General features: G+C 55.1%; 5 protein-coding genes across 5 annotated transcripts; 3 read left to right on the forward strand and 2 right to left on the reverse strand.

Moving 5' to 3' along the window:
- Positions 1 to 164: 164 nt before the first annotated feature.
- On the reverse strand, positions 165 to 9490 carry BO86DRAFT_415229 (Pkinase-domain-containing protein; the record flags this gene model as incomplete). Its single annotated transcript, XM_025674890.1, has 12 exons — positions 165 to 407; positions 462 to 633; positions 678 to 763; positions 811 to 1814; positions 1861 to 2071; positions 2122 to 3361; positions 3455 to 3533; positions 3689 to 3717; positions 4954 to 5891; positions 6900 to 7648; positions 7700 to 9068; positions 9224 to 9490. 12 exons carry the CDS (start codon positions 9488 to 9490, stop codon positions 165 to 167), a joined length of 6387 nt encoding a protein of 2128 aa, XP_025532348.1.
- Positions 9491 to 12131: 2641 nt separating this feature from the next.
- On the forward strand, positions 12132 to 12645 carry BO86DRAFT_110770 (uncharacterized protein). Its single transcript, XM_025665926.1, has one exon. The coding sequence runs from the start codon at positions 12222 to 12224 to the stop codon at positions 12546 to 12548; it is 327 nt and encodes a 108-aa protein (XP_025532349.1). The 5' UTR covers positions 12132 to 12221; the 3' UTR covers positions 12549 to 12645.
- BO86DRAFT_385306 (mitochondrial 54S ribosomal protein uL11m) lies at positions 12289 to 13377 on the reverse strand. The gene is made up of 2 exons (XM_025671077.1): positions 13143 to 13377; positions 12289 to 13007 (listed from the first exon to the last, which is right to left on the reverse strand). The coding sequence occupies exons 1-2, from the start codon at positions 13269 to 13271 to the stop codon at positions 12675 to 12677; spliced, it is 462 nt and encodes a 153-aa protein (XP_025532350.1). The 5' UTR covers positions 13272 to 13377; the 3' UTR covers positions 12289 to 12674.
- Positions 13378 to 13726: 349 nt separating this feature from the next.
- Positions 13727 to 15426, forward strand: BO86DRAFT_110825 (survival factor 1 family protein). Its single transcript, XM_025665927.1, has 5 exons — positions 13727 to 13865; positions 13938 to 14153; positions 14216 to 14640; positions 14688 to 15064; positions 15134 to 15426. Exons 1-5 carry the CDS (start codon positions 13846 to 13848, stop codon positions 15230 to 15232), a joined length of 1137 nt encoding a protein of 378 aa, XP_025532351.1. The 5' UTR covers positions 13727 to 13845; the 3' UTR covers positions 15233 to 15426.
- Positions 15427 to 15615: 189 nt separating this feature from the next.
- BO86DRAFT_395092 (uncharacterized protein) lies at positions 15616 to 16938 on the forward strand (the record flags this gene model as incomplete). The annotated part of the gene is made up of 6 exons (XM_025673272.1): positions 15616 to 15677; positions 15799 to 15830; positions 15888 to 15903; positions 16050 to 16137; positions 16258 to 16317; positions 16909 to 16938. 6 exons carry the CDS (start codon positions 15616 to 15618, stop codon positions 16936 to 16938), a joined length of 288 nt encoding a protein of 95 aa, XP_025532352.1.
- Between the last annotated feature and the right edge of the window lie 765 nt (positions 16939 to 17703).

The following is a 17703-nucleotide window of genomic DNA, read 5'->3' on the forward strand; positions in this document are numbered from 1 at the left end:
GACGGCGTAGTACTGTAGTACTGGAGACGTGAAACTACGCTCCTTTAATTCAACAAATCAATTCGCTGCGCAGATCGCACATATCTTGGTATCGCAAATCCACAGGTGTATGTACCGGCCCATCATCAGATGAGCCCATCAACTATCAACAAGACATCCCTCCCCTAAGCATTGCTGACCGAGACCGCCGAGCCAGAAGCCGCGTGCGACCGAATGCTGGCCGGCGGCGCACTGCCCGCCTCGCCTAACGCCAACGCCGTCCCAAACCCAGTCTCCTTCTCCTCCTCCTCGGGCGCCGGCATGCGGATCTCCTTCTTCCCGTTGGCCTTGTAGTACAGAACCATGTCGCCCGAGGACCGCCAGATGTGCGCCCGGATCGTCGCCAGCGTCATGTTCGGGGGGACGGGCTGGGGCACGTTAGCAACGCCGAGGCGATCAACCAGCAGCAAAGAACAACGTACCATCTTCTGGCAATACAGCTCCAGGTACTCCTCGGCTTTCATGGGGGTTGCGTCTGGCTGCTGGGGGTTGGGAGGATCGATTCGCTCCGCCACGTAGGCCAGGATCTTCTTGGCGCGCAGCATGCGATTCGCGTTGAGGCGGTTGTTGTTGGCATTGGGGCTCCCGGGCGGTCTTCCTTCTTAGCGTCGCTCGAACACGATCAGGACAAAACTTACTCGGGTTTGGCTACAGGGGGCAACAGATCATCGTATGGCTTCAGTGTGAAAGCGATCTTGACCGGCTCTTTCACGGGCACTTGATTCTGCAGGTTGTTAGTCGTTGACAGACCAATACTAGCTCATTGCGTACCTTCAAAAGCAGCTCGGCGAGCCACAAGGGTATCGACTTCTCCAGCTTGTCGATTTCCTCGCTGATCCGACCAACCGTTCCTCGGTACAGGTCAGACGCCACAGCAGTATCACCCGACTCTTCTTGGATGAAAACCACAGTGCGCGGGGGAATGTCCAGCACCGGAGTCTCGTTGTCTGGGCTCGGTGTGAACGCCGACGTCAACTCCCGGCCAGGGTTGGCAGACATGAACTCCTCATACTCGTGCCGCGTCCGCTCAATGAACCCTCCCAGGTTAGTCTCAAACACCTTCTCTTCCTTGATCGACGACTTATCCGACTCCTCCGGCTTCTCCTCGGGGACCTGCGGCTTGACCTCCGATGAAGTCCGCCCCAGCTTCTTGGGGAAATCCATGCGGAACTTCTTCCCGAACAACGACGCGCCGCGCTTCCGCTCCTCCTTGTCGGGCTCGACCGGAGACTGGGGAAGGGCCGTCGGGGTCGGCTCGCCGGGGGTAGTCGGCACCTTATCCGTGTCGAGCGAGCCCATGCCCTGGTTTCGTGACGAGGAAAAGTAGTCGCTGGAGCGATCCGAGAAAGAGGCCCGGGTCATGTCCGCATTCTGCTGCGACTGCGACATGAGATATTCCGACGTCGAATCTCCCGGAGAGGTGCCCAGATGACTCGCATTGTTGATGTAGCTGGAAGTCCACATGGGCGATCCCATGGTCGCCGGGCTGCCGGCATACCCGATGCCGAACCCGCCGGGCGTCGTAGGGCTCCCGATCGAATCGTAACCAGACCTAAAAGTGGCTGTGAAGGGGTCTAGCGGCGATTGCAAACCCAACGCCCGCCGCGAGGGATCTGCCGATGGGATATCGACCGGAGCTGACGCGCCCGTGCTGGTCAAGCGAGCCAGTTCTTCCGCCTTGGCTACCATCGCAGCACGGAACAGAGCGTCCCGCTGAACGTGCTCTTGCACCAGAGGCGCAAAAAGCCAACGCAGAATCCATTTTCCGAGATTAACTATCATTGTCAGTAGCTAGAATCCTGCGAAAGGAAAAGAACATACTCCTTTGGTCCTCCCGAAATTGCGACTGGTCCGCCAGATCCGACTCGTCGGCATACACTTCAGCATCAAAACACCGGCCAGGCTCAAGAATCACCGACAGACGTCCGGTGCGAATGTCGATAGTACACCAGTGAGCGATGCTCTCGGTTGTGTTGATCTCGGATGCGACGTCGTCCATGTGTCTCTTGCCGAAGGATTGGATTGGTTTACACTGGTGCTGTGTTAGAGCGGTCACCTCACTCGAAGAACTGGCAACCATACCTTGAGCAAATCCCACAGAACAACTTCACCAGCGGAGTCTTGAGTCAGTGTCCGTTTGCGGTCGTTCAGCATGGAATATTTGATCAGCCCATGTTGACCTTCGATGGTTTCTTCGGGTAATGCCTGGATCGGCAGCGTCAACCCCAACTCATCGTCCAGGTCAGACCCAGACAAGAGCCGAGGTGAAGTCGGCCCCGAGCGCGGAGTCTCATCGTCTAAGGGGCGCGCATTAGGGAAGGTCGAGGTGGGCGACAGCAACAGCACCGATTCATAGGGGATCTTCTTGGGCCGGCCGTCTGACGGCGCAGACGTGGTTGCCTGGCTCCTCTGCACATTCCGGTCTCGCGCGGGAGGCTCAATCTCAGCCGTGGTGTCCACATCCCGCCAGCGATGAATACTCGACTTGGGGGTTGCCGTCCAGATGTAATCGCCTGCGGCTACAACGTTGATGACGCCCTCGTGCTCCTGCAGAGCCGCCACGCACGTGCCCTGCTCAATGTCCGGAGAATTCCGGGTGTCGGTTTTGGCGACGAGACCGGACCGGTCACTAGAGTAGAATACAGACAGTTGCGGGTGGTTGGAATGCAGCGACCAGACACTGTCATTATGCATGGTCAAGGTATGCATGCATCGTCCCGCGGTAAGGGACCAGATCTTGATGGTCTGGTCGGACGAGGCGGTCATGATGGTGTCACCATCGCGATTGATCAAGATATCACGGATGTTATCCGTATGGCCGACAAACTTCGTGATAAGCTTTCCGGATTTCGGATCCCACACGCGAACCACGTTTTCTGGACCACCGCTCGCCAGGACGGAGGAAACCGCGCCCAAAGCGTAGACCGAACCCTTGGCCGTGCGATCATCCCCGGACGCATCGATGCCCAGCACCTCGCCGCCCCCGTTCAGATCCCACAGGTAGAGCTTGTGGTCCAGGCCGCCCGACGCGACCCACGACGAGTGGTTGCCGGGGGTGGCCAGGGCCTTGACATAGTCTGCGTGTTTGCCGATGGGAGCCGGCACCTCGGTGGATTCGGAGTGAGGGCGCCAGAGTCGGACGGTGGTGTCGGACGAGGCCGAGACTAGCGCGGAGTTATTCTTGGTCAGCACGATGTCGTTGATCCAGTGGCTGTGCGCCTGGACCTGGTTGCGAAAGGTGGTTTTGCCGGGCTTGGAGGAGTCGGTGAGCGAGAAGTTGAGATCCCATGAGCAGACGACGCCATCGCGACCTGCGGAGTAGCTGGTGCGACCGGTGGTATTAGTGTTGTGGCGGTGTCAGAGGATTGCGCCGGGCGCAAGCGGTACTTCTCGGAGACCGAGCGGTCGTGCTTACAGGATGGATTCGTCGGGGTCGACTGCCAGGCCATTAACGCCTAAGCGATGGCCACCGGGGGCGTCAGGCAGAGGGAGCACTATAGAGCGGGGGCATGGTTAGTTGGGATCTGCATTCCCAGGCATGCACAGGGTGTCCGATAAGCGCGGGGTGGGATGAGTAGAATCGATGGTGACAGGGGGGTAGGTAGCGGTCATTGAGGAGGGAAATAAGTAGAATCAGGAGGATACTGACCATATGTGACCCTCTGGTGGCTGAGTTTCCTCGCCATGCAGCAGGGTGGAGGCGGAGAAGAGCAGGATAACGAGGGAATGCGGAGGTCGATGCAGGATGCGGAGAGACGAGACGATCACTCGAGGGTCAGGGCCGGGGGACGCATCAGCGGGGAAGGTATGAAACAAGAGGCAGTGCCTTGATCCGTGGATGAAGGAGAGAAGCGACAGATGCTGTTGAAGAGAAAGAAAGAAAGGTAAAGGTAGGAGGAGTTGGAGAAGTTGGGGGGGAGATGAGATGGAGAAGAAACGGAGACGGAGAAGGTGGAATGATGGGATGACGAGAGGAAATCCAACGGCCGGCGGGTGGTCGGCAACTGGTGGGACTGCCAGCTGCCCCAGATAGAGTACGGAAGTATTCGATCAATAGCAGTGATTATTCATGCCCCTGACAATCGCCAATTGCAAGCACTATTCACATCAGGAGCTTGCAATAAGTTATAATGTGCAATGTCTGTCCCTGAACAACAAGCCATGCACCTCCCTCATCGTGCAGCCTGCAGCCCCACAACCATCATACCATGTTCTGATATCCCCCTACTACATGCATATAAGATCCAGTATCAGTATAAGATATCCAATCTCTCAAAACAATAACATCCCCTCGACTACAGGATAGCCACCTCCACTACCATACCTCTTACTTGGAGTATACTTCCCACAACCACAACAACCACAACAACCACAACAACCACACTCCCCCTCCTCCCTCATCTGCACAAAAACATGTATGCCTTCCTTCCCAGTGGACGTCTTCCACCGCAACAAGGGGCGGACCATCGATACGCTGCAGCGGGGGAAGTGGAGCGGTATTTTCTTCTGCGGGATGGCCAAAACCAAAACACTGAGGATGAGGCGGATGGGGGAAGAAGTATGTGGGTTGAATGTTGAATGTTGAGGTGAGGTCGAGCTGACACTACCCCAGACAGTTGTGTGTCTGGGGTCGAAATGAAGGACCACGAGTTCCTCTCGCGAACGAAAGATGGAGGAGATAGCCACGGAGGCGCAGACGCAGACGCAGGAACTACAGTTACAGTGGATGTTGAGGGCGAATCATCCCGAGTCACCGGCCTGCTAACTACATGCATGCACCTGTCATACTGTAGTACAGCATAAATAATATACATCTCACCCAGTCTAATCCCTATCTATAAAAGAAATTCTATCAAACCCACACCCAACCCAACAACAAACACCGGCAACCAAGTAACCGGGAAGCATACCTACAAAGCATCCCCCTCCCTGACCCTCTGCCTCCTCCCCCTCCCGCCCTCCAACCCATTCCACGCCCACTGATAACTGCCCAAAAACACAGCGCCCCCGATCCCAATCCACGCGACGCGGGGCCCCACCCCGCGCCAAAACGCCGCCGCGCCGCCCTCCCTCGCAATCTCCTGCACGACCTCCCGCACCCGGACCTTGCCCCCCCGGCCCCCATCCTCGCCACCAGACCGGCGCGCCAGCATAACCCGCGTCTTGACGACATCCAACGGCGTCGTCAGGCCCGCCGCGATGGCGCCCGCCACACTACCGAACATGGCGCTGGTGCTGGCGGGGACCATCTCCAGCCCGTTCCGCGTCGCGTACCCGGCCTTCAGGCTCTCCCACATCGTGAACTGCAGCACCGTGAACGGGATCTCGCGCGCGATCGTGATCCCCGCGCCGCGGTAGAGCTCGCGCACCACGGACCCGTAGCCCGCGCCGGCCGTGTGCCGCAGCGCCAGGATGTCCTTGAGCGCGGCGGCGCTGGAGCCCCCGAAGAGTCCCGCCTGGGCGCGCTGCTTGATCACCTCCGTGGGCACGCGGACGGCGCACGCGGCGATCTCGCCCATCGAGGAGGCTAGGGAGTGCGTGAGGAGGATGTGCGTGCGGGAAGGGGTGGAGGTGGAGGTGGAGGTGGAGTTCGAGGTAGGTTGCTCGAGGAGCAGGCGTTTCACCCCATCGTAGACGATGAAGAACGAGGCGGCCGAGGGGGCGGACCCGAAGAGCACCGAGGGGAGACCGGCGTAGATGCCGCGGATGGTTTGGCGGAGGGAGACGGCCGGGACCGCGGCGGCGGTACTGGCAGTGGCAGGCGTCGCGGTGCGCGCTTTCTGGAGGCGGGTTTTGATCGTGTCAAGCGGGTACAGGGAGCAGTCGACCGTCAGGCCGGCAATGGCTCCGGACTGGAACACAAGACAGGAAATTAGTCGGAGAAGAAGCAGCACGCGGGTAGAGACAGCATACAATCAACGATCTCGTCCACAGCGAGACCAATGGCTCGGGTTCCTGGGCTGTAGCCATGGTGCTGGGGTCTGGAAAGGAAAGTCGCCGCTCGAGCCAGAGATTTTGGGCTGAAATACCCAGAAGAAACTGTGGCAACCCTGCAAGCAACTATGTTCGTCCGCGCTAAATCACACGGTTGAGACAATTGTTGCGTGGTGGTGGTCGTGGTGGTCGTGTGCAAGTTCTGGCCGGGAAGCCGTCCGCCGAGAGAAGTCGGCGGATCGACAACCTCCGATTATCGGGCTAACTCCGCAATCTCCGCCTTACGTCAAGCCCCAACTCCCCATGGATATATGCTTGCATGGATAATATTTACTATGCCTATAACTGTTGCCTATAACTGCTCTTCCACACAATCTCAAACCTGCACGGGGATAACAATCTGGAAAAAGGCTCGGAAGGATGGAGATGTCACAGCACAAGGCACAAGGAAAATTCTAGCAGCTAACCCTCTATAGGGAAGAATGATTTGCTCAAGCAGCTCCGTTCCACGGACAGTCACCGCAACGCCTAGATTGAGAAGAAAACAAGAAACAACGACAAAAGACAACCCCCCGACCCTCTTTCCAACGTGGAGAGGGCCTTGGGCGCGAATACCATCGATCAGCAATTATATCTCACTGCACAGGAGCCCCGCCATTAAGCGCAAAAACAATCGACCGGATTAAATCAGGTCACCGAGACCACCATCCTAGTCGAAGGGAATCAATGTAAAACAGACGAATCGAAGAAAACTGGGAAGAGGTAGTGTAGTCCAGGCGAGGAAGATTATAAGACATGTGGGACGTAACACCCTTTTGCTCCGACAAAGAGAGAGAGAAGTAAGGGAAATAGAAAAAATAAGGATTATACAGGTGGGAATAGAGATGAAATCACTTGATAAGAGATCACTTGGCCTTGCTGGGAACTGGCACACTGGCCGAAGGGGGTTCCAAGACGTGGGTATGGCCTGGAGCGTGGATGACCTCGCCAGTCAACTCCTGCCGACACGCCTTGATGTTGCGCACCCACTCATCGGTCAAGACATCGTCCAGTGTAGCGCGCTCCTTCACCGACACCTTGAGCATCCGGCCAACAATGTACCGGCTCTCGCGGGGCAGGAGCCGGAGAAGGCGCCAGGGCCCCTTGATGACTTCCTGTCGCTGAGCCGCCGCCTGGGCGTTCGCCGGAAGTGGAGGGGCCTCCTTGCTCGTGGTACGAGAAGGCTTGTGAGTAGTCGCATTAGCATTCTTGCTATCTGTAGGTGCTTTGGTGACCAGCGGCTTGTCCTGAGGACTCTTCGGCGGCTGGTTTTCTTCGCCGGCAGCGGTAGGCTGTTGTCCTTGCTGCCCGTTCGCTTGGGAAGATTGTCCAGCAACGTCAGTATTGATGCTGGGCTGGACGGGTTTGCCTTCTTGAGCAGCAGTGATAAGATCGGGGGATGACTTGACGGCGCGGTGGCGTTTCGGGTCGACCTCGGGCACCGGCGTTCCAGGAGTTGGCGTAGAAACGAACAGTCGGTACGAGTTATCACTGACACGGGGCTGTTTCCAAGGGAATCGGCGCAAAGTCATGCAGCAGAAGATGATGGCCAGGGACCAGATATCAGTCGGGCGCGGGTCATACTTCTTCTCGTCGTATACTTCGGGGGCGAGATATGGATCGGAGCCGACAATTCCTAACAGACCTGTGAGCAGGGACTTTCAAAGCACGTCAGAATCAAACCTACCCGAAGAGAGTACGATATCATTCTCAAAAGGATATCGGAACACCACAGCGCTTCCGAAATCAATAAGCTTCATGATGCCATGCTCATTGACGACCACATTGTCCAACTTCAGATCACGGTGGGCCAGGCCCATTCCGTGCAAGTAGGCGACTCCACTGAGGATCTGCTTGAAAGAGCAAGCAATCTCCTCCTTGACCATCTTTCCTGTCATGACGATGGCAAACAGATCAAAGGGCGCATATTCCATGACCTCGTACCAGTGGCTTCCTTCCTGGATAATGTCCAGCGTCTCGATGATATTGCCATGGTGAAGGGTAGACCCAATGCAGAATTCCGCAGTCACCTTCTTGGAGTATTCCTTCATGGTCTCCCAGGAATGACGGTCTCGGAATTGCTTTACCGCAAAAGTCACCCCATCACTATTCCTCTTAAGCAACCGAACCGAGCCTCCGGCTCCCGACCCCAGAACCTTGCCCAGCTTTCCATACTTTGAGTTGAGACCATGATCATCAGCGAACGGAACACTGTCGGCTGCCGCGTGGAATGGGCCGCCCTTGCCCGAGGATCGACTCGATTTCTTGAAGGGGATCGACGACGGTGAATCACCTCGCTTGTGTTTGTTGTGGGTGCGCTTGAAGAAGCGCTTCAGCTCGGACATATGGCCATGGGTCTTTCCCTCGGCATCCGGCTGTCGCGGTTCTCGCTTGGAATTGAAGAAGCCACTGCGCTTTTCACTGGACCGGAGGTCAGTGGCACTGGAAGAACGGGGGCTCAATGGGCGTGAGAAGGCCGATGTTGTGGTGCGACGCTTGGAGTCCCGGCTGCCGAAGATGAAGCGCTGGTCAAGTTGGGCAAGGTTCTTCGGTTGTGGAGGACGCTTGCTGCGAGCATACGGGTCGTTCGGCTCACCCACCGGAGTGATCGCACCCGGAGGGGTATAGCTCTCGGGATCTCCGCGAGGAGTGGCTGGTGGGCTCTCTTCCTGGGATCCATCAGTGGGACCAATGAAAAACTGCGCCCGATGCCGCGCGCCGTTGTTCGGATGAGAGGAGGTTTGTGCCACTTGGTTCTGCTTCGACAGTTGATCGGTCGAGGATGGACGGGAGGAGGGGGCGCTCTGAGGAGCCTTGTGTTGTGTGGCAGCGCTGGCTGGAGGAGTCATATTGGTGGACTGGGCGGCATTACCAGCCCGATCGGTGGTGTTGGATGTGGAAGAAGTATCAATGGACTTGGACTCCCGTGAATGTGTGGCTGCGGGCGTCAGCGGGGGTGATTGCATGGCGGACACTGGTGGGGAACCTCGGGGCGAGGGGAAGCCCGATCCATTTGCTTCGCGTGCACTGCGGTCGCTCGATTCCCGGGAGGCAACCTGTAAGGAAGGATGCCTGTCAGCTTCTGGCCAGGTCTGGAATGGCTATGCAGGCTCAATGCGAGGCGAAAGCGATCCACGGAAATGGAATGTTCTTTGCTGTAAGCTGCATGATCCCAAGCACCTATCACCGCCCAGGGATCGAGAATACATACTCTAGATGATGGCAACGAGATGGGATCGTAAGAGAACTGCCGCAATCGATTCTCCTGCAATTGGGACCGCTGCAAGCTGGCAGCTAGCGACCGGAGTTCCTCCTCATGCTGCGTATCTTTGATGGAATCGGCTCCGGGAGACTTGACGGAAGACGACGGATCGGTAGGCTCGATTTCCTCCGTTACCGTAGAGAACCGGACCTGCCCGGATTGAGAACTGAGGCTGGGGTTGACGTCTCCCGAAGCCATGTTGGAACCAGGGGCCATCTGGCTGGAAGATTGGGGAGAGCGAGGTGCTAAAAATGAGAGCGAAATGGCATTAGGGAGTTGGTTGGAAGGGTGGGGAGGTTGTTTGGCAGCGAGTGGGAGAGTTGCTTACCAGGGTCGCTGGGATTGCTCGCTTGGGCAAAATCGGTCGCTTCAGACGTCATACTCGGCTCAAGACCACGCCGTGGGACGCATGCCCCTCCACGGTTGATGCCTGTGGGATGCCTTGACCACCGCGATTGGTAACCAACACAAAACTAATTAAATAAATCGGAAATTCAGAAACGAAACACTCTTGCGATCAGCGGGCTGCTGTGGAAGGCGGGCGAGTAGGACAGAACGGGAGTTGCACGGAGGATTTCCCATGCACGACAACGGAGCAAATCTTTTGTCCAGAAATGGTCACCACTTTCACCCAGAGCACTTTGAACGCTGGGCAGGAGATCGAAAGGATGAGGAGGAGAATTTATCCCACTCAACAGCCACAGGAATTATGATCCGAGAGTGACCCTGTGATAGAGTGAGAAGAATTAGAGGATTGAGGAGAAGACTGAAGAGGAGAGAGTTTGGGGAGAAGGAGGAGGGGAAGGTGGGAAGTGGAGGGAGGGTCTGGAAGTAGAAAACGTTAGAGGGGGGAAGAGGGTTGGTTGGAAGAGGGAAGAGGGAAGAAGGGGAAAGGCAGCAGCAGGATGCAGGATTGAGATGGGGGAGGAGGTTCCACCGGGCTAGAAGTTGGAGGCGAGAAGAGAGAGAGAGAGAGAGAGAGAGAGAGAGAGAGAGAGAGAGAGAGAGAGAGAGAGGAAAAGCGAGAAGGAGAGAAGACGGAGCGAGACAAGAAACAGACAAGAGCCTACGAGACTAGTAGAGAGCCTAAAGAGAGAAGAGGAAGAGAAAGTTAGAAAGAGAAGCAGCTGTTCGGCGAAGGAAATCCAGCCGGGCGGCGGCAATAGCGGCGGCGGCACGGACTCTTGCTTTCAACTTTACTATGAGGACTATGAGTATGAGTACCTAGATCTTCTCTAGTTCCTCATTTGAAGATAATTCGATTCTGCTCTCTAAGGTGACTCAATATCGTCAAACTGTCAAACTAACGACCAATATATCTCAAGATGGATGGATGGAGTTGGAAAAGCCATTCCGGCTGCACTGGGAAAGTTGCCCGGGAATCTCTTCCTCTCCAGCCGGTTCCGGGTTCTAGAATTCGGAAATCCCCAAAGGGGGAATCTATTATGAGAGGGAATGAGTTGCGCCTGCATGCACGGTTCACCAACTTCTCCTCCTTATTCTCTCTCCATTCCCATCATCCTCGTCGTAAGGCGATCGACGACCCCGTGCGGAGAAGATTGGCCATGGAGACACCGACCGGCTCTGGCTCTGGGTTCGGGATTCTGCGGAGGGAACCATAAAATAAAATCAATCGATTCTTGGGGGTCACCGGATGAACTCTGGGATGTCGACATCATCTTGTTATCAGAGAGGAAGGGCAAGGGAAGGAAGTAAGTGTCATCTGGCCGGAGTTGGCAGTCAGCTGCTAATGGTTCCAATCACTTCTTGAATAATGACTGGTGCCGAATTGCCGGTTGATGTACTCATCATCATCATCATCATCATCATACTCCATAGATACCCCGCTAGATTCTTCTGGATCTTGACTGGCGTGGACTTAAAACCAGCCCCTTCCCTGCCATGCACATTATTATTTGACCGGTCCACCCCGCCGGAATGAACCATATTAACCCGTCTCCACTGCTCCGTATCCATCGTATCTGAGGGCAGACAATCCCATGTCAGAGCTTGAACTGGCAGCCCTAGCTGGAACATCTTTATCCTCTGTTTCCTTTCCCCTCTAACACCACTATGTAATTGAGAAAGATCAAATTCTGCACATCTCGTGTGACTATCTCTGTAACAATGATGACAGCACAAAACACCAGTAAACGGGAAATAGCGGGCTGCTAAACGGCAGCCTGAGAGACAAGGCCGGCATTGATTTGTCCGCGTCAACAGGGGGATTCAACAGCTATTAAACCCTGTCGATGCGGATCCTTTTAGGCTATAATATCCCCATCTATCCTCCAGTCGATGACCAAGGTGCATCATCCATCACCAAACCTTTGGTAGAATATGGTAAGGCTGAAAGCCCTCTCCTTACTCTTGATCAAATCTCAACAGGACTTATTCGAGTTACTACAACACCTGCATCTTCTGGATAGACCTCAGAAAATTAACATGTCGATCTCTATCCATAGCCTTCCCTAACCAAGGCACTACATAGACAGATCTAGACTACTCCCTTGATCCGAATCAACAGTCCAACCCTATCAAGCGGTAACAAGACCAGTCTACTACCCAGGGACGATTAGAGTGCGATCGCCGCCCAGATTATGTCAAACCAGAAAATGCGGAGAACAAAGGAGCTACAACGCCGCCGGAAATAGAGGCAGAGGAATGTGATCGACTCACTCTGACGCATCTCCGCAATCCCCCTTGTACGGAGTAGACTGCCAAGCATAGCATTATCACCCAAACTTGCATGAAAAGCGACAGACATGGGCTATTTCCGCCCTTGCCAAGCCCAAGCGCTTTCGCTCAGCCTGGAACGATTTGCACTGCCCCCCCAAAAGGTGACCAAGTCCGCTCGCTATCTCCCAGACGATCGCAATGATCGTCGAACGGATTGCTACACTTTGCGTACCCTCCGTGTCTTGGGCTGGCTCGGCAGAAATGGGGGATGACTGTTCGTGCCTCCTCACACCTGCTGCAGTCATTGTCCGCCTCTTGGCTCCTTGCGACTCGCACTCTCGCCTCCTGCTGTCTCCTCTTCCGCCCTCAGGTTGCTCGATGGACGGCGGAAGGAGCTTGGCATGGTGACGGTGGCAGTCGTGCGGGTGACACGGAGGAGTCGCTTTGCTTGAGCCAAGACCGACCCCCTACTAGACCTGCAACATCGGCGAGGATAGACGGTCTCTTACGCTCTGCAAAGCAGGATCGAGGTTGTTTGTGTAGAACGCTTCAGGCACCAGCCAACGCTTTCTATATCACATGCAATGCCTATTAATACAAATGACAACAGACCCAGCCCCCCAAGAACGCCATGATCATCAATCCCAGACAGCTAGCAGCAGTAATCGCCCGGTAGCAAGGATCCCATATACAATACAGTCGACTTCCCCCGTCCAGCCGCTCACGGCACCACCTCCACTCCGATCGACTTGGCCTGGGCGATAACACTCTTGCACATGCCCTGCAGACTCAGACCGGACAGTCGCGTCTCGGTGTGCTTGATCTTGGCGATTTCGTAGATGTGCTTGAGAGAGACCTTGCCCACAATCTCGTGGCCGGGGTTCTGGGCCCCGCGGATGCGGTTCTTGCGCGGCTCGACGTTGGCGGCTTGCAGAAGCAGATAGGTCGTGGTCGGGGTCCGGAGGTCAAACAGGAACGAACGGTCGGGACGGACGGTGACGAGGGCCGGGATGGGGACACCGGTGTTGATGTGCGCAGTGCGGGCGTTGAACTCCTGTATAGTGGTTGCCGTGAGTGAGCCATGTGTATTCTTTCTTTCGGGAACCGTAGTTGCTTCCCCAAATTTGCAGCCGGTAGGCCAAGGAAATGAACTTCATTGCAATCGATCCAATGTGGACATTCAACTCACCTTACAGAAATCCATACTCTTCACACCCTTACTACCCAGGGCCGGACCGACGGGGGGACTGGGGCTGGCCTGACCAGCTCCCACGATCAGCTTCACAATCTGATCCTTGGGCAATGCCTTCTTCGCCATGATGAGAGACTAGCTGAGATGAATGATCGATATCTGAGACTGAGAAGAGGGGGCAATTGACAGGCTGCACAGGAAGTCAACAATCTAACACTTTCGCGGCGGACCCTATGAATGCGGCATTGAGAACTGGAACTTTTCTTGGGGTTCCCAAAAGGGAAAGGGCGCGGCGGGGGCCGGAGTTTCTTGCCGTTTGGGCGACAAGCGAAAGCCTCCCGACTTTCGATGCGGACGTCATTCTTCGTACCTTCGACAATCTATGAATCGCTTGATCCTCGTTCTTTGTATTTCGCCTGGCTCTCAGTGCTGGTATACGTTCCAGTAACCGGCACCAGCTAATTATCACTTGTACACGAGATATCAGCCAATTCTGACCACTTCGTCCCTCACCCGACCCTCACAAGTACCTCTCGGGACCCAGACGGTGATCGACCCTTTTGGGCCCCGCCCGCTATCGATTTCCAGTTCCCGCCCACCTTCCAATCCTCCTGCTACTTTTCTCCCCCCCACCGCTTGTGCTGCTTCATCTCTCTTACACAGATTCCCCCCTCTTCTACTCATACAAACACAACTCACCATGAACTGGCTTAAGTCTACGTAAGTTGCTGGCCGGTGACTCTAGTGGCTGATAGCTATAGCATCGCCACATTTGCTGACGACCTCCCATAGTCTCGCGAGTGTTGCTGGCACCCAGGAACCGATCTATGGCCCGGAGGCTATCAGATCGGTTGCCCAGCAGGCGCAAGAAACCCCTTACACCGAACTCACCAAGGATGACCTCCGTTGGCGTGCTCACCAATATACCAACGTCGAGACCCATGTCTTCTATGTCATGGGCGACAATGGTACCCTAGCACTGTGTCAGGTCATCTACAGCAACATTGTGTGAGTTTGGACGGATCTCTTTCGGTAGCTGCATCACTGACCTTGGGATGTGCTCGGACCAGTGGAATTCATACTACCGCCCAGTTCACTTCCAAGATCTTCAACCTCAAGGGTGACGCTCCCCACAATTGGCATTCCGACCCGCTCTCCAACTTCATGTTCGATGAGAGCATGCTTTCCTTTGGCGCCGACAACCTCGCCGTGACGCTGAATGAGGAAGGCGACACCTACACTATCAAGTCGGCGGTGAACGAGGACAGTCTGGTGAACTTGACCTTCAAGCGCACCGCTCCGGGCTTTGTTGTCGGCAAAGACGGCACTTCATACTTCGGCACGGATGCGCAGAACCCCTGGGGCTCGATGAGCCACGCCTTCTGGCCTCGTTGCGCCGTGGAGGGAACCATCACCACCAAGGAGCAGAACTTCGACCTCAAGGGTCGCGGTCTGTTCATCCACGCGCTCCAGGGCATGAAGCCCCACCACGCGGGTAAGTCGGATCTCGGGCTGTGCATGGACCCTGCTGACAGGAAGTAGCTGCGAGATGGAACTTCCTCAACTTCCAGACCCCTACCTACTCGGCCATCATGATGGAATACACCACTCCTCCCTCATACGGATCCACTGTTGTCAACGTCGGTGGTATCGTCAAGGACGGAGAGATCGTCTATGCTGGTAGCACCAACACTGCCACCCACACGGCATCGAACCAGGATGCCGAGAGCGACTGGCCCGAGCCGAAGTCCGTCAAGTGGGTCTGGGAGGGCAAGTCCAAGGATGGCAAGGAGGTTCATGCTGAGGTCGATGGAGCTCTGGGCAACCGCCTGGACCGGATCGATGTGATGGCGGAGGTTCCGGGCTTTATCAAGACCATTGCTGGCAGTGTCGCCGGTACCCGGCCGTACATCTTCCAGGTACGTATCCGAGCTTAACGAGTTTGGAGTCAACGAGATTATATGGAGTCAAAACTAATCGATCTGCAGTACTCTCCCCAAGAGAAGCTATCTTTGAAGCTTAAGATCGGCGATGAAGAGATCACCGAAGAGGGTACTTTGTTCTCCGAGGCGACTTTTATCTCATAGAGGGAGGACCTGATGCGGACATTGTCCCGGCGTTTGAGTGGTGTTGAATTCACGCTCCCCTTTCATGCATCCATACGCACCGCAACGTGATATTGATTCTAATAGCCTATAAACTTACCACGATATCTAATGTTATGTCCTGTGTTACCGTTTTCCAGCGTGTTCCCTTGCGTTTCAGTATGGGGGGTTTGGGGGCAACGCCGAGACTTCCCCTCGACGACATAATCATCGCAGCACAACACTTCACCAGCTTTCTCTTTGCTGTAGACCTCCAACTCCACCCTCACCCTCATGTTGTTGTTCACATCCCCTTAGTCCAAATTCCGAAAGCCTTTCCTTCGCATCACCCTTGCTAGTCAAGATCACGTCTACCATTATTCAAGATGGATGTTCATCGCCTGGCGGAAAGTAAGCATCGGGCATTTATGCCCAGGAGACGATTCCGGTACGCTTTCTGCCTTCGCTTGCCTTGCTTTGTCTTCAACTCTAGCTGCTGTAGTTGTCTACAGTACAGCCAGGGCCAATCCCCAGCTAAACTGCCACTAACCTCAACTTCAACCTCACAGTAAACTCGCTCGCGATAACATTCAGGGTGTTAGTAAGTTCTCTCTTGCTGCAAGTCACAAGATGAGGCCTCCAAACTAACAGAAATCAGCTCGTCCGGCGATCCGGTATGCATCCTCCTTTTTCTTACCTTGCACCCGCAACTTGAGTATCATAGTGCTCAGCAGCATCCAATCACCCAAACCGGCCTGGAAACCTTGAGGCAATCCAATTCCCCTGGGCCAAAGCACAAACTAACCCACTCCCATCTCAGCCGTCTCGCCCGCCGCGGTGGCGTCTATCGCATCGGCAATGAGATCTACGAGGAAGCGCGCAGGGCCCTCAAAGACAGACTGACCGAGGTAAGCCCAGCCCACACTCTTCCAGGCCTCAAACTCCAAACCCCAATCAACCCAGGATACGAATCACCGGTTCCATAAACCCATAGCTCCCATCCAATCCCACCTGACTTTCACTTCAAGATCATCCGCCGCATCGTGCACGTCATGGACAGTGGAACCACCCCAGGCCATGAGCGTAAGGTACGCTTTCCCCCTTTCTTACCATCTCATTTTACCTTACCCCGGGGAAGAGAGGAGAGGGTAGGAGCAGAGAGAAGAGAGGGCCCTGACCTCACCCTCACTCACTCCCTCACCTGTACTGTCCTCTGTATCATCCGTATCTACCCCAAGTCTTGGTTCCATCTATCTCCCTTGAACAGATGCTCAAGCATACAGTCCACCCACATCCACTAACAAAAACTGCAAAAAAATAGGTCGTGACAACCAGAGACGTACGTCCCTATCCCCTGTCCCCTGTCCCCTGTCCCCATTTCCCTCGCCTCCCCCCTTCAACAAGATAATGCAACATGCCCGACTATATCCAGCACAACTGGCAAACCAACCAACCCCGCCAGACAGCGAACCCCGGGATAAGTCAACTAACACCGCTAACTGAAATCTTATACTATATAGGTGACATTCGTGCTCAATCAGGTAAGCCACCACCCTTCCTACCCCTACCTCCCCACCCTGATTCCCATGCCCACCTCATGCCCATCCCATCCCCATCCGCATGCGCACCCCAATCCCAAGACTCGAACCCATACCAGAACCAACTAACAACCGAAAAAGATGGGCAATCCCATCTACGGATTCCAGTAGATCCCACTCTTGTCGCAAACCGAAACCAAATCGCCTCACCCGTCCGCTTAAAGCTCCTGCTATTCGCTCAATTGCACGTCCACGTTCCTCAACAACCGATTTACCCTTGCCTTTACCCTTACCTTTACCCTTACCCAACTTGTCCGGTGGATACATACATACATACATACATATACATACATACAGACCCTCACCCATACTCAAACCCATAGTTTCACCCTCACCCAAACCAATCCCATTCCCATACCCACACCCGAAGAAACCATCCGATCCCTTCTCGTGAAGTAAACACCAACACCCTGGATTTCGAATCCCTGACCGACCGCGGGATATTTGTGTTTTGGATCTGGATCTGGAGCTGGAGCCTAGGGGTCATGATAGCTTGGTCTTCGGTCGTGTTTACGGTGCTGTCGTGATTCTGGGATTGTTCTATCTCCGGGGATTGGGATTGGGATTGGGAGGTGGGGTTAGTGGTTTCTTTGGTTGGGTTTGCTGTACGGTGTAGGCTTGGGCTGGGTTAGTTTGGTTTGGTTTGGGTTGTCCGGTGCGGTGTGATGGTGTTGTGTTGTGTTGAACATTCAGCTTTCTGGTGGGGTGACTTTGTCTGCTCTGGTCTGTCTTTGTCTGGTCTGTGGAAGAAGAAGATGGTGATGATGATGATGGCATTATCTGCACCTGGGTACGTTGAATGAGTTGGTGGCTTTACTTCTGGAGGATCACGTGGATGGAATGAGGGATTGATCTGATTGCTGTTTCTCTGGGAAG

The sequence above is a fragment of the Aspergillus japonicus genome, assembly GCF_003184785.1.
Source record: "Aspergillus japonicus CBS 114.51 unplaced genomic scaffold BO86scaffold_3, whole genome shotgun sequence".
NCBI lineage: Eukaryota > Fungi > Ascomycota > Eurotiomycetes > Eurotiales > Aspergillaceae > Aspergillus > Aspergillus japonicus.

Excerpts from the sequence above, each read along its gene's own strand:
- BO86DRAFT_110770 (XM_025665926.1), top strand. The coding sequence starts at position 12,222 with ATGACTGTTCGTGCCTCCTCACACCTGCTGCAGTCATTGTCCGCCTCT.
- BO86DRAFT_385306 (XM_025671077.1), bottom strand. The coding sequence starts at position 13,271 with ATGGCGAAGAAGGCATTGCCCAAGGATCAGATTGTGAAGCTGATCGTG. Across the intron at positions 13,008-13,142 it reads AGAGTATGGATTTCTGTAAG|GAGTTCAACGCCCGCACTGC; the intron begins GTGAGTTGAATG and ends ACCACTATACAG.
- BO86DRAFT_110825 (XM_025665927.1), top strand. The coding sequence starts at position 13,846 with ATGAACTGGCTTAAGTCTAC. Across the intron at positions 14,154-14,215 it reads GTCATCTACAGCAACATTGT|TGGAATTCATACTACCGCCC; the intron begins GTGAGTTTGGAC and ends TGCTCGGACCAG. Across the intron at positions 15,065-15,133 it reads CCCGGCCGTACATCTTCCAG|TACTCTCCCCAAGAGAAGCT; the intron begins GTACGTATCCGA and ends ATCGATCTGCAG.